We start from the raw sequence: 25,144 nt of genomic DNA, 5'->3' as shown, positions 1-25,144 counted from the left end.
GGGTGTCTTGGAACGTATCCCCCGCGGATAAGGGGTATACATGAACGAAGTCTTGCACAACAAAGTATCAATTTTAGTATCCCTATTGTAGTCCAAGGATTCTCTGATACAGTTTCTATAGTGGACTGGATTTCATTTTTCTTAATATAAAATGATTATTAAAATATATGGGAACTGATGTATAGATATGAGTGTTTATATAATATTTCTTTTGTCTCTAAAATTTTAGTTAATAGAATTTATAAAGTGCAACTACCAATAAATATTATAAATATGTAATCCATATCAAATGTAGTTAGCCAATATGGTAACTTTCTCCCTGTGTGTGGTGGCCGGGATAAGAATGGCTCCACTGCAGTCCATGCATGTCGTACGAGGCGACTAAAATGGGTACCCAGGGAGACTAATGGATAGCAATGCTGTAGCCAATGAAGTTTTAACTGAGGCTCAGCTATTGCTGTTACCCTCCTGCCACGATCAGAGCTTATACTTCTATATTACCTCATCCATACATTTTCTTTTACAGATAACGGGGAATATGAAAAGCATTCTTGCTTCGCCCATCTAGCAAAAAAAAAAAAAAAAAAAAAAAAAAAAATGTAACTTTTCGTAAAAGCTTGAAAGAATAATATCCAGACAAAGTTGCCTTTTTTTTTTTTTTTTTTTGTAACAGTTTATTTCATTTTCTCGTAAGTTACCATGACAGCAGAGAACGAAAATACTAAAATTTTAGGCCAGATCTGATAGGAAACACAATACATATAAAACAGTACAGTAAACCCTCAATTTAACGGACAAAATTTCCGGTCGTATGTCACATGTGAAAATTAACACTGTTAATTTTAAAATGCTTTTAACCAAGATTTGCTTATAATTAAATTAACAGATTATTTTTTGTTATTAATTTCCTGTTTTTTTTTAACAAATTTTGACAAATAGGCCATATGTTGGAAAAACACTGTTAGTAATTTAGTCGACATAAATGAGTCGCAGCTCAAAAAACATGTTCGGCGAATGATTAGGACGTGATCACACCAATCGCACGGTAATTGGTTCTTTTGTCGTGTGGCGTGACTTTCTGCGGCAGTTTTATTACACACATTTTCGTAATTTTAGGGAGTTAATTATAAAAAAACAGCAGAATTCAAAATTAAAAAAAAAAAAATTTGATAATTTTTTCATAGCAGGATTACCTAAACCAAGCGCCTCAACATCGAACATTAACTTCACAATTAACTTATCTAAAATTGTGAAAATTATGTTGAAAATTCAGATATAATGTTACAGATTTTTCTTTGTAAAATTCTGTAAAATGAACTTAATTAGTTATTAACTAATAGACTGAATACTTAACTTTCCTTTGTAAAATTAGGAGTATTCGTGTAACCACCCAATGGGAGGAGAGTTTTTGAGGATACAGCTATTAATTGTGCCAATCATGTCAGGAGTGGCTCATGTAGGACTGTTGCGTGCTTTGTATGCATTTATCTCCTTACTGGACAGCATCCCCCCCCCCCCCCTTAGGAGGCTTTAAGAAACAACAGCACCGCCTACCATTGGTGTGTCGCGGTGGTAATTACTTAATCAATGTTTTCGAACCGCCTTCATATCGTCAAGTACCGAAATTCAACCTCATATTTTAAACCTACTTTAAGGCCGACTTTCTTCGACGGTCTAAATACGAAGCGTTTTCTTCGAAGACATTGTTCAACTACGTAGTTGAAAATGCCTTTTTGGGTGGTCCTTTCTCGAATGCGAAGAAAGTTTTTTATTTTTTTTCTGGACGGAACAGTCTATTAAAGATAAAGGCGATCGTGACACAAGGAGTATTATAACTGTCGTACGTGATAGACTGAGTCCTGCAAAGGTCATTATGACGTGGGTGGTCAGAGGGGGATGGGAAAAAAAACTTGCGGTGTTTTCGCTGTCTGCCGAAAGTGAAAGATTTAGAAGTAATCCTTTAGTTGGAAGATATTTGGTGGGAACGTGGACGTTCGACCTCAAACCAAGTAAATACTTGATTAGATTTCGATCTGTTGCCTTGGGAAAGTGAATGATTGGATAGCACAAAGTAGTTTCTGGAATTAAATGGTTCGGAGCGAATGTTAGTTGGTTTAAGCTAACAAAAGTACAGTCCAGATCAATTTTATTGGTTTACTAGCAGTTGTAGGCGTATGTACCTCAGTTAACGAGGTTTGGATTATGATTAAAGTATATTTGATAACTTAAATTATTTGGATCCCAACAGCATGAAACTGTTAGGATTTTTAATCATTTGAATCGCGTACTTTAAACTGTAGCTGTCATCGTTTCTCTGACAAATCAGTTCTCACCCTAACACGCCACTAATCTCCATGACAGATGTAACAAGAAGACTCTGTGTGTTAGAAAACTACACTCCCGAACTTTGGAGCTAAGCAGAGATGCAATTGCCACACGACATTCGTTCTCCCTTACCCAAGGGGGATATATCTGTCAGATAGATGCTGTTTATTAGGGTGTTATGGTAACAGATGGTTTCAGAAAGTGATGAATTTGATAAACATACGCCCGCACAGACCTTCCAACTACGAAGGGGTTAAAACGAAAAAAAAAAAAAATCATAAATCAGTGTCTTTGATAGCACGTATAAATCACTTCTTACATCGCACTTCTTCGCATGTCTCAAGGCGCCTCGCTCAAATTGCCTTTTGATGTTAGAGCAGTTCCGACAAGTCAAAAACAGAGTGGTCTTTGACAAGTAAACTTTTAGATATTAACGACCGAGATGTTCATGACGACATGTTGACCTGAAATATCAGTGTCACCTCACAGCCACCCACTGAGACGAAAGAATAGATGGCAATAGTGCGCATACATGCACTTCCGCAAATAAACCTCCTGCAGGGTTTGCTCTGAATATTTTCCTACGTATGCGTCATGATGATTTTCTTACGAAAATGTGTGATGAAGAAATTTAGCAACTAAGTCACCGTGTGATAAACGACTAAAGTGATCATGTTCGGGTGTATATTAGATAACACGGAAAAGAGGCGATATAGTGAGAGCCGGAGCAACTAGTTGGGGACTCAGGTACTGTAGATATACATATATACACACACACATTTTGTTTTGGATAATTTTGCAGTTAAGAAAGGCCAGATTAAAACCAACATTGAGACGGCTCCACAAATGTCTAAAGAATTCCCCCCCCCTCCCAAAAAAAACCCTCCTAAGAATGGTTGATTTATCATCACTTAATAGATGACACTTCTCTCACTCACTGGCCACTATCATGCCTCCACTTTAATCATATAAAAACATGGGCTGCCGCTGCTTAACATTCATATACATTTCAGCTCCAAACTTACAAAATCAACTTCTCATCCTATTTCTTCATTCGACATTAAAACAATCTTCCTCGTACGTTTGCTCCAAAATATAATTCCCGAGAAATACTAACAGATTCATTTCTTCTTTGTTCATTTGCCCACACACGACACACTAATGTTATAAGTTTTGAAACCTCTCATGTTGAGCTCATATAGAAATACATAAATAAAAAAAAATACTGAATTTAATAGTCTGTTCATTCACAGTCAACAAATAGGAATAGGATATTTATGACGGATATTCTTGCTCCTTTAGTAGACTAACCTAATAACCCTCTGAGTATGTTTACAGAAACTATACGTTGAATAGTAAATTTATTGCAACTATTGGTGTTCATTATTCTCATCTAAAGCTAAAATTTACAACTAAGCATTGCTAAAATACTTTTCTATGATTAGAAACAGTTTTGTATGATAGGGAGAAAGTGGAGGGAAGAGGAACCTTGTGGTGTGCGTAGAAGACCCCCCCCCCTCTACTATTCCACGTTTAGTTCGAAAGTTCATGTTTTCGTAGCAGTTCACGTGTCTGATTGACGACCGCAGCTGAAAATTGGAAAAGTGGTGAGCGGTTCGCAGCATGTGGTGAATTATTTAAATTGCGCGTGCAACTATCACTAGGGAAACGCGATGCTGATAAATGGCGAGGGATTTCAACCGTCTAATTAGGCTGACGTACGTGGTTGGATCATTTATATTTTTATATATAGAAACATTTGGACGCACTCTGTCCCATCCCATCCTATCCCCTCTTGTGCAGAGGGAGTGTAAATGTGTGGGTGGAGTTCGTATGTACGACCCTACTTTAAGTGTAGTTTTCTGAATGCCGCTCCTGTTACCAAATCATTCATTAAACTTTGTTTGTGCGCAGAACAAATGGTGTGCCACCCATTGGAACGTGCCTCGACACTGGAAACAACCCCCTGCGGGGATGAATGAACCTTGGCGATTAGTCGTTACTAAAGATAACAAAACTGCAGCTATATTACGCTTTCATTCGTAAGGGAAGTTCGAAATAGCGCCTCGCTTCTTTCGTTTCCATTCCTCCAAATGGAAGATGTGTAAAATAATTATCGCCTTCAACACTTTACGAACCCATTTTATCATTCACTAGCCCTAATTGAAACTGCTTGTAAAATTAGGTCACAGCTTTATCGGACAAGAAATTGTTTTTTCATTTTTTTTCTAACGCCTTGTTTGTATTCTGTCTACCACTTGAGCTTAAATGTATGTGTCACTCTAACTGAATACCAAATTCCCTTATGCATGCAACTGTTCTATAAATACTGCACATATACCGATCTATACAGCGAGCAAATTATTTCTTATAAAACAACTTTAGTGATATTTCTTGTTCTTCTTTCATCTTTCTTTCTCCCCAGTGAGCAACAAATTCTCTAGTAGCAGCAGCAATAATTTTCTTGTAAAGATAAGGCTCTCAACTGCATTCTGCTATAAAATATCTAATTTTGCTCTTAGCAACAATATTTGAATGACCATTGTTATTGGCTGCGGTAAACAGTTGCTATTCCATGAACTTGCACCATCCCCCCCTTACTTTTGTGTTTCTATGTAAATGATTGTGTTGATATGAGTTCGATTTTATTTGCATTTTAATATATATATATGAAATGGTTCTATTGTTATTTTTTGATTATGATAAAACAATACACTAAACTGTATTCTGGTATGAAATATTTTTAGAAAGCGCCACCTATATTTGCTCTTAGCAACAACATTCGAATGACCATTATTAGTGACTGGGTGCTCTTTCAAGAACCTGCATTACCCCCTACTTTTTGTTTCCCATATAACGATCAATATATTGATATGCATTTAATATATTAATTTGATTTGCATTTTTTAATATATATTTTTTTTCTTCCCTTTAGAAATACACTTTCATAACGAAGAAAGAATTTTAGGCCGAAATCATTTTTAGTATTTTTCTCCTTGTAGATTATTGCGATACAGGGTAGCGTAAACAATATACTTTTTGCACTTTATAGAGGTCGCGCTCGTGTAAGGAAATGCGACTTAGTTCAACGTGAAGTGTTCAGTTTATGTATTTACGCCATTCAATACCGATATCATTGTTTTTTCTTTCTCCCCCCCCCCCCCCCATTTTTCTTGAATGTCTGGTTTTCTGATGAATGTCATCTTATACTTCCGGATGTCTTAACAATGTGATTCTTCCGATTTGACCACTTGAAGATTGTTTCCAGTTTGCTGTATACCGTATTCGGACGTGTTCCGCCTTGCTTTATAAAATATGATTTTTGAGACATTTTCGAGACGGTAAGATGTCTTAGTGTTTGTCTCTGTAAAATATACATCATTGAGAGTACGCGCAGTTACAACTGAATTGGTAGCGGTTTACTTCGCTAAAACACTGCATCTATTCATCCTCTGCGTTCGAATTTTCTCTTGCGGATGATCAGACTGAAAAAGGAACCTAAAGTCACAAGGAGGGTTCAGGTTATCACCGAAAGGTTAAAACGCCTAATAATTACTCAGGGCGATCCGTCCGATGTAAAGGGTGGGAGAAGGGTGTAGGGCGTGAGAAGCGGGATTGATTTCTAAGGTATTGTGAAATCATCTTCGCGCTACAGAACCTGGAAACGACGGGCTGGTATCTAGGTACAGCGGAAACGCTAAATAGAAACTTCATCTGCGAAGCATCGGGTTATTAGAACCAGACATGTTTCCATTAAGCCCAAGATTACTTCCTTTTGAATGCCATTTGCATTTACTGAATGCACTTTATTTATTATGTTATGGAAACCATTTTTGTTTCGTATTTTTAAATTTTAATAATTCTTACTGTCCATTTTGCTGTTAACGGATTTTTTTTTCCATCTGTCATTCATCATATTTCAATTCTAAAAAGGTAATAGAATGCCACTTGGAGCCCAAGAAACTTGGGTTGGCCAGATTGCCGTAGGATTGTTATTTTTCCAGAAATCAACAGTATTGATCGATCCGACTTACGTATTTTGTGCTTCAGCGAAGTTCATTCCAATTATTAGTTGTGGATCGATGATAGCATGCAATATTACTACTTTCCAAGCAGATATGTCATTCTAAGCCATATTTTTTTTACATCTTGTAATGCTTCGTTAAGGATTTTTTTTTTTTTTTACTAATTAAATAGATGGTACTAATACATCTGCCAGTAATAAGATGTCTGTGTAGGTTTACATCAATGTCTATATGTATAATAAATGTTTATAGACCATTCAATTTAATGTCGGAGTCCTCTTATTTTAATTATGTTCACGTCGAGACCATTTTCCGTGTAATACAGAACGCCACCGTCGAACAAATCAATATATACCTCCATGGGCAACGCGCATTGTGTCATGTAACGAGTCACATGTTTGTAGCCGGTATAAATTGGAGGAATATGATGCTCCCAAGTCATTGCAACTGTGTGTGGGTTGAAATGGCTGCGAGAAGTGAATTGACGGAACTGAAAGAAGGGTGGCGACAGGATGCCATGTTGCAAACCTATCTGTTTGTCAAATTGTTGACAAATTAGACCATACCAGATCAGCAATCAGTGATACCATACTGAGATGGAAGCGCAGCGAGTCAACTACAAATACGATCGTCCATTGCGAGTAGCACTTATGACGTCACCGTAGGGGTGCTACGAAGGATAATATGTAAAAACGCGTCGGCCGATACGTTCAATGCGGAGTTCCGGAAATCGATTGGAACCCGAATTTGCGCGAAAACATTCAGAACCGAGGCTCACAACGTGGGTTTCCATCGTGGGACCTCAACATGCAAGCCCCACATTACACGACCCAACATGCAGCTTTGTCTTCAGTGATGCAAAAAGCGTGTACAGTGGAACGTGGAAGCTTGAAAGCTGTGTTGTGGAGCAACGAAACACGCCATCTACCATGCATATGGGCTGGTATAGGTGTGTGGTGGATGTCCGGTGAACTTCTTTTACCTGACTGCGTAACTCCAACTATGAAATTCGGAGGTGGCAATGTGATGGTATGGTCCCGTTTTTCCTGGTTTGGCTTCGGATCTCTGTTTGTGGTGCCCACGAACATTGATCTCAGAGAGGTATCTGAACAACGTAATGCTTCCTGTTCTGTGGCGTTTCTACGGAACTGACCATTGTCTCTTTCAACAAGACAACAGCGAACTGTGTCATGAGGCTGCTGTTGTTGTATGGTTTGTGGACATGAACGTAAGCACACTCGAGTGGTCTCCACAGAGCCCTGATCCGAACGCTATTGAACATCTGTGGGATGAAATGGAACGTCGGGTAGAGGTCAAGAGACATCGATCCCACAGTCCAAGACCTCATTACATGCTTAGAGGAAGAAGGGGCCCAAAATTCCTATGGGTCGCTATCGTATGCTTGTGGAAAGTATGCCCCATAAAAGTGCTGTATTCATCGCAGCGAAAGGAGGTTCTATGTTTTAAGGCGGACGCCATGGCTGTTTATTCCTGACACTATGGTGTCCGTTGACTACTTTCCAAGTAGTGTAAATTAAATGCGCAAGCATTACCGAACAAGCTAGAAACGAAAAAGTTTGCATCTCTACGAACGACAGTTGGATGCTTAATCGGGACCACTTAAAGAAGAGGCATAATATGGTCTAGGACTCTAGGTAATTCAGGGAAGTTATCAAGGGATCTCAGATCACGGATAAATAAAGAAAACATGAAAATAAATTGAATGACATATCTTCGTATTAAAGATAGTGGAGCATATATGGATAAATAATCCCTATAGATGTCATTGTTAACAATGTTCGTATATTATTTATGTCATATTTATAAGAGTACAGAGCGCGTATTATCATTGAAATCTGTAATGCTTCATAAAAAGAAACCGTGAAATTCGAGTTGCGATTTGTGGTCTCCTTTCAACCTAGTTGAAGGTAATACTGATAAGAAACATGTTTAGTTTCTCATGTCGGTAGTTCGATTAGCTTAACTTAAGGGAACAAAAAAAACAAAAAAAAAAAACGGTTATAACTCAATAGAAACACAACTCGGATTCTTAAATTACGGTATAGACAATCTCCACAATAAGCAGCTTTTAAGAAGAAATAAAAAAATAGTAAAACAAGAACAACAATACTATTCTGAGCACAGCATTGTAAATCTGTAACAATGATAACTATCTAGAATAAAAATAATACAAAAAAGACCACTCGGTCAATTGTTCAAACCGATTGAAAAATATATGCGACAAAGGAATTGAAAATTATACGTCTTGATGGAAATCATTTTTGTTATTATTATTCCCCCCCCCCCACCACCTCTTCTTTTCTTCCCTAGAGAAGCGGCACAACATCCTTTGACGTAAGCTTTCCCATCAGCAAGGGTCTCCTGTGAAACACACGCTACCGCCACAAGTAATTCTAAATTAAGTTGCTTGCTGTAAGTCCGGCTAATTATCCTCCATCAAGGCCAAGCATGAGGTTACTGGCACGCTGAGATAGTTCACGCGCAGCCACTCCCTCCTCTAATGGTATGACTGTAGTGTAATGACGTAACAATAGAATGATGGTCGTATAGCGAGATGACGGCCGATCACGATCTTCTCTTAGCGCAGTGTCACGTCTTTCTCCGCGGGAGGGAAGTGAAGAACATTGTCAAGTGTGACAGATGAGATACGTGCCGGGTTTTTATTCGTTTGCCTGCGGGGTGGAACTCTACCTTTGTCCGATGGATATTGAACAATGTAAAGCAAATGGTGCGAACGTTATTGTACAACTTGGTGGCGCCGTTGAAAAGACCTCGTTTTGAAGTCCAACAGGACTTCCGAGTGATCAGTGCTAAGAGAGAGACACTTCGTGTTCTCCATCTGACGTGGGATCAAAAACAGAACGATGCGAATACCGCTAATTCATTGTCACGTGACCTACATTATGATGACTCCATATTAAACCGAATAGCGAATAAAAGAAAAGCATTGTAATGATTGTTACATGTTCATGCTAAACATGTTAATTCACAAATTGTTAATATTGGGTTTGCTTTTCTTCCTGTTATCTCGTAATATTTCTGTTAGAAAGACCTTTTTTTTTTTTTTTTAATCAGATTATAATAACGCATTTCACATTTCAACAAGCTGGAGGTTTGCAGATGACATTGTCATTATTGAAGAAGACGAAAGTGAACTACGAAAAACATTGAAACTGTTAAATGAGGAAGGAGAGAGATTTGGACTTATGAACTTGGAATAAAACAAAGACAATTGTATTTGGTGAGAAGAACATGAAACAAAAGAAAAGTGGGTGGAATTGATATAGAAAATGTAGGCCAATTCAGATATTTGGGAAGTAAAATGCTATATGATTTGGACTGTAAAAAAGAAATAAAGATCAGGATTGCAAAGGGAAGAACAAATCTCAAGACCATGGAGAACATCTGGAAGAGTAAAGCGATCAGCCTGGAAATCTTTAGCGGTGTATTCTATGGATCTGAAACGTGGGTAATAAATAAAGAAACAAGAAAAATAATTTTGGCATTTGAAAGAGCTTTGTACAGGAAGATTCTAAGAATAGGATGGGTACAGAAAGTCACAAATGAACAGCTCTATCTGAAGATACAACCAAAGGAGAATCTAATGCAGAAGATTATAAAACGGAAACTGCAATTATTTGGACTCATCTGTAGAATGAGTGAGGACCGGAAGATAAAGACATTCATGTTTTGGTATTTATGGATGGTGAAGAGCTAGACCATACACAGAATGGATAGACGACATAAAGGACTGGTGTGGAATGGGCGTACAGAAACTGCAAAACTGTGCACTGGACAAAGAAAGGTGGAAGAAGAAGATAGTGAAGGATGCATCGGACACCAATGGGCAGTGAGCTTATGGCTCGTGATGATGCTGATGATTTCACAAGGCTGAAAAACTTGTGCATCTATCTCTAACAAATGGACTTGAATTCGAATATCTAAATACATTCAAATATAATTCCTAGCGATGATAGGCCTTCATAATCATCTGAGTTTATCTTAATTGACGGCTGATGATTCATATCATCAATAGTGTTTTTTTATTTATTTTTAAATTCTCCCTTCAGAAAGAATTTCTGAGCTTTTTTTATAGATATATGTTGGCATGCTTTAGATTTTTCAGAGCTTCATTTCAAACTTCTGTTGCATTATTTTAAAACGTAACGATAAAAGACAGCGACTAAACAAGAAATATCAGAATAAATCTGTTTCGCTGAACTTTGAACTCCCTACAGACGTTGAAATATTGGACGTGGACGGGCGGAAATGATCAATGGGCTTACTTGAAATCCAAAGACGATCGATCGCTATTTTTATGATTGATTCCCTCACTTAGTAAAAAGGAAAGGGAGGAAGAAGACGGTAATCTCAGGCAAGAAAATCTGTATGATATATCAATCAGAATACATACCCTTCTCCGTCTGTATTCAGTTTTTTTTTTTTTTTTGAATTGATTCGATGGTAAATGTATTTGATATAAATCATTTTCATTTACTCAGTCTGTAATTTTTGCTCAGAATTCGTTAAACGTTGCGATTCTCTAATCTGCATTCATTCTGATAAACAATAATCTATCAGGAGATCCAAATAATGTCATTTATGTGAAGTTCTAGCTAATTATGACGTCACAAATACAATTGCACTATTGATAACTATAGATTTTACCTATATCAAAAGATGAAATAATATTCACTTTTCTGGAGAATAGTCGATTGTTACGTCATAATTGCATCTGCTTTAACACGTGTTTGCTTCTTATTTTTAGCGAGTATATTAGTGATATTTTCATATAAATAGTATTTTCTGGGGTAGGATTAGACTGAAAAAAAGATTTCCCTTGAGATGATAAACGGTAGTTTCTTAAATGTATGATGTATGCGAACGATCTACTGTGCTAATGACACTACGAGTCGTAACATCTGCTGCACTGTATCGATCAACACATCTTTATCGGAGAAGAGCTTTATGATCTCAGGTTGGTTTGGGAATTGGATCAGATTTTTATTTCCGAATCGTGATGGTCAATACGTTAGGTGTGATCACTATTATGGACACTAATTTGATAATATACAATAAATGCACTCGCGTATCTTGAAAATATAATTATTTGGAGAAAACAAATTGAAATATTTACGTTTAGAGGTACTTCAAAACCACAAGGGGGAAATGTTGAACATAAGACAGATGTCGTGTCTGAATAATTTGATTAGAGATTAGAAATGTGACATGTGTGGACGTAGAAAGATGTTTAAGCAAGTCTGCGAATAACTTATTTTATTTTTTATTAGTTGTGGATAGGCTGTACAAGTAAAAAATTATGTATATAATCTGTGTATGTTTCGGAGTTATTTCCAAATTTTTAAGCTAAAAACGGTCTACTTAAAAGTGAAAATTGACACAATTGGATACATTTTTAGTGTAAATATCAAATATTGCTCAATTTCAGCAAAATTCGTCCGGCTAGAGCCGAGGAGTTAGTAAGTTTATGAAACTTAAAAACATAATTGGATGGTTAAAATACGTCATAAAAACAAACAAGACATTGAATTAAAATTGCAGCATTAGTTCACACTTATACTGTTTTGGATGAAGCGACAGTTTTATCATCACTGGCTGTAACCATCACACACACACACACACACCAAGTGGATCGCACCATTCTGGGCTAATCACGGCTTGCGGCGGACGAGATGATTACGTTTGGGGTCATATTATTTCTTTGATCTCCACTTAGAAGTTTCTTCTTAGTTGTTTGCTCTGCCGCTTCCCGTAGGCAACTGAAAACTCGTTTGTCATTCTACGCATGAGCGAGTACAATTCACTTGCTGGACCTTAACGTCGGCAGTTTTTAGATCTTATTTGTTTCTAAAGTTTTTTTTTTTTTTTCCTTATTTTAAAGACTTGTTTTGGGAATAGTGTGTCGGACATTGAACTAGAGTCCCCACTTGAGCGCGTTTACAAACGGACAACTTATAGAACTTGCATTGCTTCTTGCGATAGATGAAAAGAAGATGAATAAAAATTGCTACTTTTCAATTCCAAAATTTCGCGGTCAAAATCCCAGTTTCTCTCTATAAATAAATCGTGCTAAAACACAAAGAGGGGATTTTTGTATAGGAGACAGAGAATCTATCTATCTATCTATCTATCTATCGTAGTAATGTCAGGAGGATATCCGATAGCAACTTAGGGTTTGCACTCATTATCGATAGACCTCCCTTCCTCAAGCAAGCCCGGGAGGAACAAACATCACCTTCCCGGTTAGATAACAGCAACACTTATCTTGTCTTTTTTAGATAAAAGCAACAACAGCTCCACCTAGCTCTCTTTTATAAAAGTTAGCTGTTCTGATCCTCTTTTTCTGATAAAAACAACACCAGAGACACCTTTTCTGTTATATTCCGAATTCGTGCACCCTCCCATTGTTTAGTAGACCTCGTTTCCATGGTAAACAAACAAAGCGATGAAAAGGATACGTTCAGTTATCTTCGTTGCCTTATGCTAGATCGTGTTGACATCAATGACGCCTCATCTGACATATTTATCTACCCAGGAGCGGATGTCATTAGATTTTCCGACATAACGTGTCAGCCTCTTCGTGCCATTGGGCGCACACACACACACACCAGAAAGTGTGTGTGTGTGTGTGTGGGATGCTATCGTACGTTAGCATCATCATCGCAGGGGCGTGTGTGTGTGTGTGTACGCGAGAGGGTAGGGTAGCATTGAGTTTCTTTTGTAAGACATCGTTGAACAGTCATTTATCTCCATTAGTTTTTTGTGCATCTCAAGTGTCAGAGGAGGTTGAGAGGCTGTCACAGTTAAATAAATGACGGTGAAGAAGCGGAGTATCGCCATGAAGTGATTTGCATAAACGTAAGATGAAAAATTTGGTCGGCAAATTTTTATTCCCCCCCCTTCTCCTCCCAACTGTGGTGAAGCATTTAGAGACTGTAGAGGTTTGGTGATGTCCCTTTAAAGAGCTGAAAGTAATTATTTGTAAATGATATCAGCAGTAGGACAGACTGCCATTTGTTCCGATACGGAAAGACTCAAACGATGAGTAAAATGCTGTTTTATTTTGCACAGACGCGACGGTATTACCAGAATGGGAAAGTAAAACTCAGGGAGTCGATTGCATATCGTCGTGTTTCTATTTGCAATAAATTTTGTGTGTGTAACTGTAAGTGCAAAATTCCTGAGCAGAGTGTTCTACGCATTTAAGATAATAAAAGCGTTGAACACTGCTCAGGAATAATAAAAAAAAAAATTTTTTTTAACCTATAAACGAAAGATGTTTTAAACTTTCTTTTTAAAGTTACAAGTTCTCCAAAATTCTTATGACAACGATATTACAAGATATTTTTAAAATTTAGTCTATATATAATTTACTTTAACTTCATTGCTTCCGTTACCTGAGTAACCTCACTTGTTTAACTAACTGCGGGTAATCTGAAAAAGGCGTGAACTGCGAGTAGAGGAAGTAATAGATTGTTCTTTCAAGAATTCCTAGGCTGCTGATGGATCCTCAGGGAACTCTCCATCACTTGTTGAAATTTGTTTGTTCTTGCCCTTCTTCTGACTGCGTAAAAGTTTGTTGATTTGTCAGAAACAGTTTTTTTTCTCTCCTATCTTTCGTTTTGAGAACAATTTCTGGAGTAAGAGGAGATATATCGAAAGGAAGACATGTTACTGTCTTCTTCTTCAACCTTTCACCATTTCTTAACTCTATATTGTTACGAATTAGTTATTTTATGATCGTGGAATAATTATTTCTTCTACAATTTGCGTATAAGTAGTTAACCTGGACAAAGATTTTATTTAATTGGACAAATCTAAGCTTTATGGTGAAGACCGCAACAATTACCACAGTCCACGTTTTAATTTTTTTAAGTGTTTGTCCAAAAAAAAAAAAAAAAAAAAACAGTTGGACTTGCTGAAAATTTATCAATATAACTACATCAAATCCATTTTAATTATATTAACTCAATAATTGGCTGTGTAAAAAAAATACAATAAAACGAGATTTAGAATTTGTATAATATACATACATATAAACTAGCAGTAACGCATATGATGATAGTGACTTTACGCATTATCAAAATTGAAATAATATTCTAGTTCAAGTCTCTCATTATAAGCCTTTATAGTATAACAAAAGTACTGAGGTTCAGCAGAGAGAAAAAAAAGGGATAGCAAGAGACCTTGTAAATGATGGAATAAAAATAAAAGTGAACATTAAAACAAATCAAGAAATATATATGAAATTCTCCAAACAATAGGAAAAGAAACACATCTAATCTAAAGCTTTCTGTATGTTCCAAATGATAATCCAAATGTATGAATTAAATTAACAGGTATATTAAGAAAACTCCAAATATTTTAGAATATACTAATTAGTAGGAAAAATAATTAAAATATTAAATATAAACAAACCATTACATTATTTTTATATATTTCTTATTAGAAGATATGTAAAAATAATTGAAAAGTGCTTGGTAAAAAGGGATGTTGTCAACAGCCAATACGTTTATGAACAAATTAAAAACATTTCCTCCCCTATTTTTAAACACGCATCTTCAGTGGACCATGTATTATTTAATATTACTATTTATTGCCTTTTCCCCTCCACAGGCCCTCCAAGACTCGTGCCTAATGCGCATGATCTGGAAAGGATAGTACCAGAAGGAACCAATGTCCAATTACCTTGTCCTGTCCAGGCCGATCCTGATACACTTTTGTTCGAGTGGTACAGAGAAAGAGAACCTTTAGTTTCTTTTGCAGAAGACAGATATCGCGTAGCCGTAACTGGGACTCTTCGGATCAAGTCGGCTGTTCCTGATGACACGGGCCTGTATGTATGCAGAGCAGTTAACGGATTCGGAAGAGTTGACGTCAATATTACGCTAGTCGTATTAAGTAAGTATATCGATAAGTAATGACACTATCATATTCATAAAGTGTATTTTCCCACCTCTTTAACCACATCGCTCAATGAAATTTTTCCACACTTAAGACGATAACTCCCAAATAAACAGCTTACTCGCGCTATTTAGTCTCATTGATTGCATTAACGAGTTAAAATGTAACTCGGGCTTGCGTAAAACCGCATTGTTTAACAAGTAAGCAGCTAATATCCCTTCCGATCATCGATCTGATTATTGATGACTAAAAGATGGTTTAGCTACCGGAAATACTTTATTTTGATAACCGCAGGTGAAGATGATTTCTTATACAAATCATCACTATTATTAAAGAATGTAATACAGATCACAATAATTAAACTTTGCGAGTTCTTCTACACAGAATCCTTGAAATTGGTCCATAATTTAATAATTGTACAATATATATAAAAAATATTTTTAATAGAAATGACACTAATAAAATTCTCTACAAGTATGCCATTTATATAAACTGCTAGAAGGTGTAGGAAATATTTTTCTTTTATTTTATTAAATTACCATTTTTTCTTTTAAAATAATTACTTTATCAAATGAGTTTTTATATTAAATATTAACAATTCCGCACCTTTTTCTTCTCCTGCACACTTAAACTGAAACCACAGTTCGTTGTTTTATTTTTATTTATTTTATTACTATGAGTGGACTAAGTTCGATAATCCGATTCATCTGCTCTAGAGACCAAGCACCGCAGTTTTTGAAGCTACTTCAGAACTGCAACAACAAGCAACGCGAGGTGTCACACCGTGCGATGACATTCATCTACGCTACTTCAAACCAAGAAATTCGTTCACTACCTAAAGACACTCGCATGATATGCCTGCATTGGAATCGAACCCATAACTTATTAGTTAAGTTAACCTAATTTAAGGAAACCAGGAATTCATCTCAAAAATGAGTAAAGGATTGGTATATATTTAAGTTCGTTTTTTATTTTCTCTATTTAATAATATATAACAAATTTTGAAATTAAAAAAATATTTTGTTAAAGAAATATTATTTAAGAAAGGTATACTAATTATTAATTTTTGTCAATATATTTATATTGCCCTGCATTTGCCACACCATTTAAAGTATTGTATATTGTTACATGTAATAACAGGGATGTTGGATGACATTATTCCTATAGCCCCAATGTAGCTCATGCATGTCGTACGAGGCGACTAAAATGGGTATCCTAGGAGGGTAATGGATGGCAATGCCGTAGTCAATGAAGTTCTAACTGAGGCTCGGCTATTGCTGTTACCCTCCTGCCATGATCAGTTTATCAGTTTATATAACTCAATAACACCCTATCCTTCACTGTCCTCTTCGGATAACGGGGAATATGAAAAGCATTTTCGCTTCGCCCATCTAGCCAGTCCTTTTAAGGAAGGCATTATTCCACTGGTTGGTTGGAAAAGAACCTACAAGCGGATTTTGATTAGAAATTTGAGGAGAAAAAAAAAAGGTAAAAAATAAGTTCAAATGGACTGTAGGGTAGTGAGGAGGGCATTGCGATTCGCTACTCAAGTAGCTGGTTCCCAAGAGAAAATATAAAAATAAGCTTTGTTATAGAAATTACAGACATAGTTGGACTTATGTTTCGCTCGAGCATCTTCTGGGTAGAGTTTTACTTCTGTGTCTGTGCGGAAATACTGAAAATAAATTTAATGCCTGAGAATAAAAGCAGATGTTCTCCTTATCTATAAATCCAGCAAATTATAGTTCTGGCAAAATGCAGTGATCTCCGGAACTCTAAATCATTTCAGTATGTGCGCATGCTTGAGAGCCTTGGAGATTTTAACTAGACTGAGATAAAGTTGTAATAACTGGGAAAATGGTATTTCTTTTAATATAAAAACTAATTCATATATGATTAATTTCAAACTGTTTGAACATTTATTTTCAAATTTATTGAAATAGATAAACTGATCAGGGAACTCAACAGAAATGGTTTGGAATTCTCTCGAGAAATTGGCGTTTTTTTTTTTTAAATTTTATTATTTAATTCGCATTGAGGTGAACATTGAACATACCTACGAATATTCATTATTCATTAATATTCATTATATACGTAGTAGGAACACGTGTTAGATGATAATTGATTAGGTGGCCGCTGGCCTCGTTATTATCAGTCTTATATTAGGTGTTTATTACGGGTTTTTCTTTATTTAAGGTATTAAGTGAAGGCTTGATACACCACACAATCGTTCCATCAATTTCAACAATTTATTCCTGTTTATTTACCTCATCTAAAACAGTAAGTGATACATCGTAAAAAGAGGGCCAACTGCTGAGGAAGTGAGAGGTTGGCTTACATTTATTGTTGACAACGTAAATTCTCCGTTGAAAGTCAGTCGCTACCATACATAGCAACAAAAACTACTGTTAATTATTATATTTTTAGATCATAAAGCATCCGCTTTTTAAATGGTATATGAAACATATTTTTCATACAAGATGTTTTTGAGATTAAGATAAAAATGATTATTTTTATCTATCAAGAACTAATGAAAAATGACTCAACTTTCAATATGTCATCATTCTGTCATTTGTTCTTATTTTATTCAAATAAAGCCATTTATTTTAATTTACGTGCATTATTTTGTTTGTTTACTTTTCTGTATTAATTATGTAACAGATATGCTAAAATTTGTTCTCGGAATAATTTCTGACGAACAAACTTTGGTTTATATAGTCGCTGTAGAAACTAAAATACTGTGAATGGTCTGCGGCATATAAATTCCTTAATGACTTAGTACCGATTAGAATCTTTATAGTATTACCTAAAATATTATTGCGACATTAGCGCCCTCTTCTGACTCGAAATTTACATGATCTTGTCTTCATAAAAATATTCATAGAACACCTTTTAATAGAGCAATCTTTGGACTGTTGAAACGTATATTTTAGCTAATGTTGGAAATACTTTTTCTCAGGTAGTCCTGACACAATAAACTCGGACAGCTCAACAGATGAAGATTATGACGGCACCGCTGACCCCGAACACAACAATATGTACCCTGCCAATGACCCAGAAACAGAAATGGGTAAGTTTTATTTATGTATTTATTATTATTGTTATACCAAGGCGGTTTTTTAATTAATACTCGGGTCAGACTATTAAAAACTATGGAAAAAATCATTAATTTTAAATTAAACATTGGTGTGTTCTAAAGCAGGTTTGGTGTCAGATAAGTAACGTTGAACTATGGATCTGATTGGTAAAGATTTTCCGAACTTCAGATACTCTAAATTTCTAGAAATTTACTTAGAGCGCTTATTAAAATAGTTGTGGGCCAATGTTTGATTGATAAATAAATGTAAATTTTCTCCATTTACTTATTGATCTTATAACCAATTCAACTTGTGTTTCTTATAGGAAAACCTCGCTTTACACACGTAACCAAATTTACAACTCCCGTTGTTCATCGTCCCATTGGGGGCTCAATTCTCTTCAAATGTATTGCTGAAGCTATTCCAAGGCCGCAAATTACTTGGATGAAGAATGGAAAACCATTGCCGGATAGTTCTAAAAAGAGCCGTTTTACTCTTTATCTCCAGAACCTACAGACTTCAGACACGGGGAACTACAGCTGTTTGGTGTACAACGGGATTGGTTCCATCAGCGCCTCCTTTAACATTGTAGTCATTGGTAAGCAAATTGAGATTTTTTTTCCATAGTTTATGTTGCGCTAGTTTTAGTTTTCGCTGAAAGGTCTCTTTTCCTGTCTTGAATGAACAATTAATAAATTATGGAATAATATATAGTGTTAGGGGACCACGCGATGATGACAGTAATGTACTGTACTGTCCTCTCCGAATGCCTGTGAAAATCCTTGATTGCTTTTGGCCCAGAAGACACTGACTAAGGGCGAAGTTTAGTCACCTACCAATCTTCAATTACTGCTAAACGGTCACTTTAAGGAATAAAAAGACATTAGCGGATTTTTATTTATTTTTATTCTTGAATTCTTTTAATCTAAATGAAAACTCAAATTAAATGAATGAACTGACGTAATCGCTCTTGTTTTTACCTAGAACGACTCCGCGTCAAGCCAGAAATGACAGGATCGCATCCTCTGAATACCACCGTCGAATACGGAGGTACAGCAGTGTTCCAGTGTAGGGTCAGAAGCGATGGACCACCTCATGTACAGGTAAGATAAAAATGAGATTTTAATATTTTGTAATTAATTCTATTGAGTAGTTTAAAAGAAAATGATAACGCTAATACTACGATCATTACTCGAAAGATTAATAAGGCTATACATCTTTGCTTCGTTTTTGAGATGGAGATGCTTCGTTGGTGACGGCGATATGATTTTAGAAACGTACCCATCAGTCCGAGAATATCTCCGCTAGTGTCATATCTATAAAGTGGAGTCAGTGGCAGCTGGACAATGATTCAATTGATAATTAATCCACGCACGTACAATTAACTGACGAAATAAATCAATCCCTCCATAGTCTGAATTGCCTCAATATTGATTCATCCTTTGTTCCACTCGTTACCGCACATACTCTAATGAAGCGAAAAGTATCTGGTTCATCTTAAAGTTGCGTGTGTGGGCGCGCGCAAGCATATTACTTAAGTCAGGCGAGGTACTCCTCACCTTACAGTGCAATCATCAACGTAGTCACACGTTTTATTCAGGCTGCGTTTTTTCTTTGTATCATTAGGGGCGATTGTTGCATTAAGGCCACCATTAATGTACTATCGACTGGTATTTACTTGATGTTATCTCGTTACGAAGCCAGACATCCAGAAATATTTATTGGTTGCCTCGCTATCCATATCAGCAGGTCCAAATTCCACATGCCAACACTTGACATTTGGCCAATTTGAATATGACAGACGGAAGACAAAACTTTCGGGTATACCTGAATTCGTCATTTTTTTTATGTGCTCTAGCACGAGAATTTCTTTTATACACGCGTCGTGTGTGACCGACAGCCATGCCGACTGACTTTACAATGAGACAAAAACAGAGTTCAGAAAAGTACGCAATGTTCTTTTGAGATTCAAATGAGACCGCTGAAATAAAACGATCAGGTTTGTGTGACCTCTTTATTACAAATAAATAGAACAGCATGAATAGCCAATCACGTACTGAGATCTTATACTCACTACATTTTAATATGAGGTTGACACAGTTTATATGGCGGAGTCATTTAGCTAAGTAACCCATCCCCTGTTACGATGAGTGTTTCCTATCATAATTGGTTCATGAGGTTTGAAAATAAAATTGTTTGTTTTAAAAGACGACAGCATCTAAACTACAGGTTGAGGAAAATGAGTATATCAACTATTACTGATGCTCACGAATTGCTGTAGGCAATAAATGGAAGGGCACGTGTAAAGGAATGGGGTGACGTTAAGCCTCATAACATGTCACTCATCCGAAACACGAATGGTTATTAAAAAAAATCTATATAAAAGAAAACTGCATTCAGGAACAAATTAGATTCGTGTCAGCGCACCTGAAGACGTCTATTTCCTAGAAAACACTGACAGACGTTAAAATTTAAAACAACGTCTTGCATAAATAAATCGATTGTTAAATGAACTGGAATATCGAACAAAGAAAACAGAAAAAAATTCCTATTATAAAATACAGTAGATGTAACTATATAAGTCATGAATAATGTATTACTTCATCTGATATTTAAAAAGTAATTACTGTTTTTTTTTCTTAAATATGTACATTTTATTTCATCAAAACTACATCCAATATATTTCGAAAATATGTTTTCATATATAAGGATTTTGTCTAACGATATTTCATCTAAAATAAGTGCTACTATTTAAACTTTAAAGATGATGTATAGGAGCGTACGACGTGATCATTAATAAATAACATAAAACAGATTTACCTTATGTATTTTTATTAATATAAAATTTTCGCCTGGTATCAAAGCTATCTTCAGAATGACTTTCAAAATAAACAAGAACTGAAAACGATTAATATTCAACAAAATGCACGCTCGAACTGTACGTGCATGATACATAATGTAAAGCGTTGTGGTCTCAAATTGAAGATACTCTCAATGCCAGGCAAAAAAAAAAAAAAATTATACTAATAAAATATATATGCAAAGTAAATTCGTTTTATGCTATTTATTAATTCTTATTTATTAGTTTTAAATGTACGATTACTTATAGTTATATTGAAAAGATTTTCCTCTAGTTATGTATATATTAAATTATAAAAATGTTCTGTATATCAAGTTACAAAAAAAAAATAATAACGAAGGAGATACCACAGAAAAGTTTGTGAGTTACAGCATAATAATATATATGTTATATGTTACAGCAATACCGTGTATATTATTATTTATAATATAAATATCATTTTATTTTACAGGTGTATAAATAAATTTACAATTAATTTAGTGTATAGAAAATTTTTATCAAAATATTTTATAAAACTTATGAATAATTTATATTCTATATTATACTATAATGCGAAGTATAGAAAAATTAATAACCTTTGGATGCATTGTCTGTTTCCACTCAGGCTACTTTTTTGTAATTTTTGGTTGATTTGAAGCTAGCCTAATATTACAGACATAACATAGCTTGATTCATATCATAATCTTATTTATTTATTTAATTAAAAGAAAGTGATGGTTGTGCTGTAGTTTTGGTATTACCTTCTAAATGTTTTCTACAAAATGCATACTTGGATTTATTTTTTCCGGCAATACTGTCGCTGTTGGGGAAAATTTTATATTTCATATGTTTAAAAAAACTGTTCGATTTTCGATCACTGCTGAAACACAAAAGGGCTACATTTAAAAAAATATATTTTTTTTAATAGTGGCTGAAACGGGTGGACACGAATGGAGTGATGGACTCTACAGCTGAAAACCACGATATCATCAAAGTACAAGGAGAACATTTCCGCATCCTAAAATCCACGGAAGTCACCGAAAGATCGGATGGTTCTTTTCTAAATAAACTGGAGATACACGATGTGAGTCAAGAAGATTCTGGAAAGTACATATGTGTGGAAGCAAATACCATGGGTTACAGTTTTAGGAGTGCCTTCCTTACCGTCCTTACCCGTAAGTTTATGTTAACCTTTAAGCTCTTAACGCATGCGCTGTACAACACCTGCACGAAATGATGGGGGGAAAAATTATATTTTATGTGACTTTTTTTTTTTTTTAAATTCATTTCTATTAGCAAGGGGCAATGTCTCGATTTTCAATTCAGCTTTGTTTTATTGCCAAATCTCTGCCGAACGGTTCCTTAGTATCTGTCATGGCGTTCGTTCAAGATTTATTCCCCTCTCAGCGAGCACTCTTACCTAGTCGAGATCACTTTCTCGTCTCAGATTTCTCCCACTGATCTTCAATTTTCCGCTCGCATACAAAGAGGTCATTTTAACGACCGGCTGCTTTCAAAAAAAAAAAAAAAAAAAAAAAGTTGACATCGCCATTTTCTTACGCCTTTATTTTATTTCGTTCTTCCACTCTGACAAAGTGGGAGTGGAAGGGGGGGGGGTGATAAGAAAATGCAAAAAGATCATTTTTTCCCCCCGATTTTCTTTTGACCATAGACAATTGATAATCTTTTCAGTGTCAATGACTAATTCAAATAGATTAATTATTGATTTAAATCTTAACGGCATCGCTAACCTGTTTTTTTTTTCCCTTTTCATCTTTTAGCAATTGTCCCTCAAGACGACAACCTCCCGTCCTCCTTCAGCCTCCCATTCCCAGTCGTAGCCGCAGTGTCCGTAGCCGGAGCTATAGTGTTTGCCACAGCGATTGGATTGTTGTTTTACTGCAGGAGTCGTCGTCCTAGTCCGACCCCAAGAGGTCCTTCTTCAAAGAGCAGCGTATCTACCGAAACGAAACATACCTACGTGGGAATGGCCTACAATCCGGAGTTTTCTATCGTCAAAGGAGAAACAGGAACTCTCTCTCCCGCGAGGGTGTATTTGCCCACTAATCAGCTTCATGCAGCTGTGCCCCTTAATTCCATATTTCTGTGACTGATCGTGCAAAAGATGTTTTTGAGCTTCGGGAAAAACTTAACTACTCCATTGAAATAACCTATGGGTGCTTCTCTCTCTTTCCTCCATTAAGAGTGTTGAACCGATGTAATGTCCGATGGTCGTTAGTTTTATAAGATCAAAATTTCGGTTTATCTCGATACGAATGTGACGATATATTTTAGAAATGAGGGATAAAAACTTCCGCTGTTTCCGTATTGATCCGAATGGTACTCAAATACTCAGATTGTAACACAATTTGTGCCAATTTTTATGAGCTTATAAGTTAGACCTAAATTAACTTCTCATTCTTGAGAGGAAAGAGAGTGATCAAATGTTTGGAGCTTATTCCAGGGACTAAACGTAAGAGGGGGGGGGCGCAAGTAGCAAGAGAGCCAAATATGTACTCAAGATGTACGCAAAAGTGGAAGAAAATACAACATTCACAACTTCCAACTATCTTAAATTATCCTTCTATAAATGACAAATTTTTGTGCCTTTCCTAAAGAGTTTCATGAGGGAAGTGTCAAAAGAAAATGGATCAGAAAAACGTCCTACAAACAAACGAAAAAAAAAAAAAACTGCCGAAGTTGTTTATCAGCGTGCAGTGCTCACATGAACTTGAAACACCAGCGAATTGGTGTTAATATTTTCTTTAACGGCACGTGTTTTCAACTCCTACTGCCTAATCAGAGTGCTCAGAAAATGTTCTAGTGCATCTTCCATGCCTAAGGCACCCTTAAATATTATCTAATAAATATTGTGATACGACAACAAAAAAGGACCTGTCTATGACTTGAACGAGCTTCAATGTGTACAGCATTATTTATTGCATTGTAAGAAAATTGATATTGTTGCACTAGATGTTTTGTAAAATTCTATTGCACTAAATTGGAAATCGCCAGACAATTGTATCATAGTGTGAACTGTCTTCTCTATAGTATCATTAAATACCTCATTGTTATTATGTTGACTATTGTTTCTGTTATTGTTCTCATATATTATGTCAAACAAAGAAAACTAACATCATTCCAAACAAATTCCTCTTTCTAGAATACGTTTCATAACAAGAATGCGACTGCATTTATATATGATACTTTCAATGGCTGTGAATATTTTCGTGATATCGAACAAGATTTGGTGCTTTTATTTGCATTATAATTTAAAATGTTTCTCTAAAATATGAAACACTTAATTAGTTTTTAAATAACTTGAAATAAATTTAAAATTTACCATTATTTCACAATTAAATGATATTTTGTTTATAAACCCTTTTTATTTTTATATAAATTTACATTCTTTGGTTTAAAGAGACGTGAATTTGTAATGGGAGTCGTCGACCGTGAGTGAGATGCGGGGATTAATACCCTTGGTGGGTAATGGATGGCTTTCGAGAGTCCTTTTTAGGACTTCCAGGGTAACGAATGGCAATGCTGTAGCCAATAAAGTTCTGAGGCTCGGCTATTGCTAATATGACTACGCTCTCTTAAGGTTTTTTTGCCTTAAGGGAGCAATTTAAGTTTCCGGGGAAAGTGTTCTCCGGGACGGCCCGCTGAGGGGTTTTGTCAGTGAATGCTTTTCTTCGGAATTTGAGCGGTTCTGCTCGGTGGTGGTAGGTGGAAGGCCAGCACTGAGTGGAGCCACCGCTGAGATTTACGGTCTTTCGCCCACGATTGAGTGGGCGAAAGACCGTAAATGGCAATGCTGTAGCCAATAAAGATCCCTAGGCCACCCACGATTGAGTGGCCTAGGGGTCGTCCGAATTTTTAAAGACACCTTTAAATTAGGAGGGTAATGGATGTCAATGCTGTAGCCAATGAAG

The 25,144-nt window shown here is 35.9% G+C and overlaps 1 protein-coding gene across 1 annotated transcript in view; it reads left to right on the top strand.

Annotated features, from left to right (window-relative positions):
• Nucleotides 1-24,268, top strand: part of LOC150106444 (fibroblast growth factor receptor-like 1) — a 43,373-nt gene extending 19,105 nt beyond the window's left edge. Inside the window, exons 3-8 of the mRNA XM_090392446.1 lie at nt 15,009-15,293; nt 18,256-18,366; nt 18,699-18,971; nt 19,358-19,476; nt 22,141-22,387; nt 22,994-24,268. Coding sequence (XP_090248572.1) covers nt 15,009-15,293; nt 18,256-18,366; nt 18,699-18,971; nt 19,358-19,476; nt 22,141-22,387; nt 22,994-23,322 — 1,364 coding nt within the window. The 3' untranslated portion in view covers nt 23,323-24,268. The remainder of the gene's footprint in view (nt 1-15,008; nt 15,294-18,255; nt 18,367-18,698; nt 18,972-19,357; nt 19,477-22,140; nt 22,388-22,993) is intronic.
• The last annotated feature ends 876 nt before the right edge of the window (nt 24,269-25,144 follow it).

The sequence above is a fragment of the Typopeltis vanoorti genome, chromosome 5 (genome assembly GCF_054136105.1).
Source record: "Typopeltis vanoorti isolate ZY-2024b chromosome 5, IOZ_Tvanoo_1.0, whole genome shotgun sequence".
NCBI lineage: Eukaryota > Metazoa > Arthropoda > Arachnida > Uropygi > Thelyphonidae > Typopeltis > Typopeltis vanoorti.
This window is presented reverse-complemented; position numbering and strand designations above follow the sequence as displayed.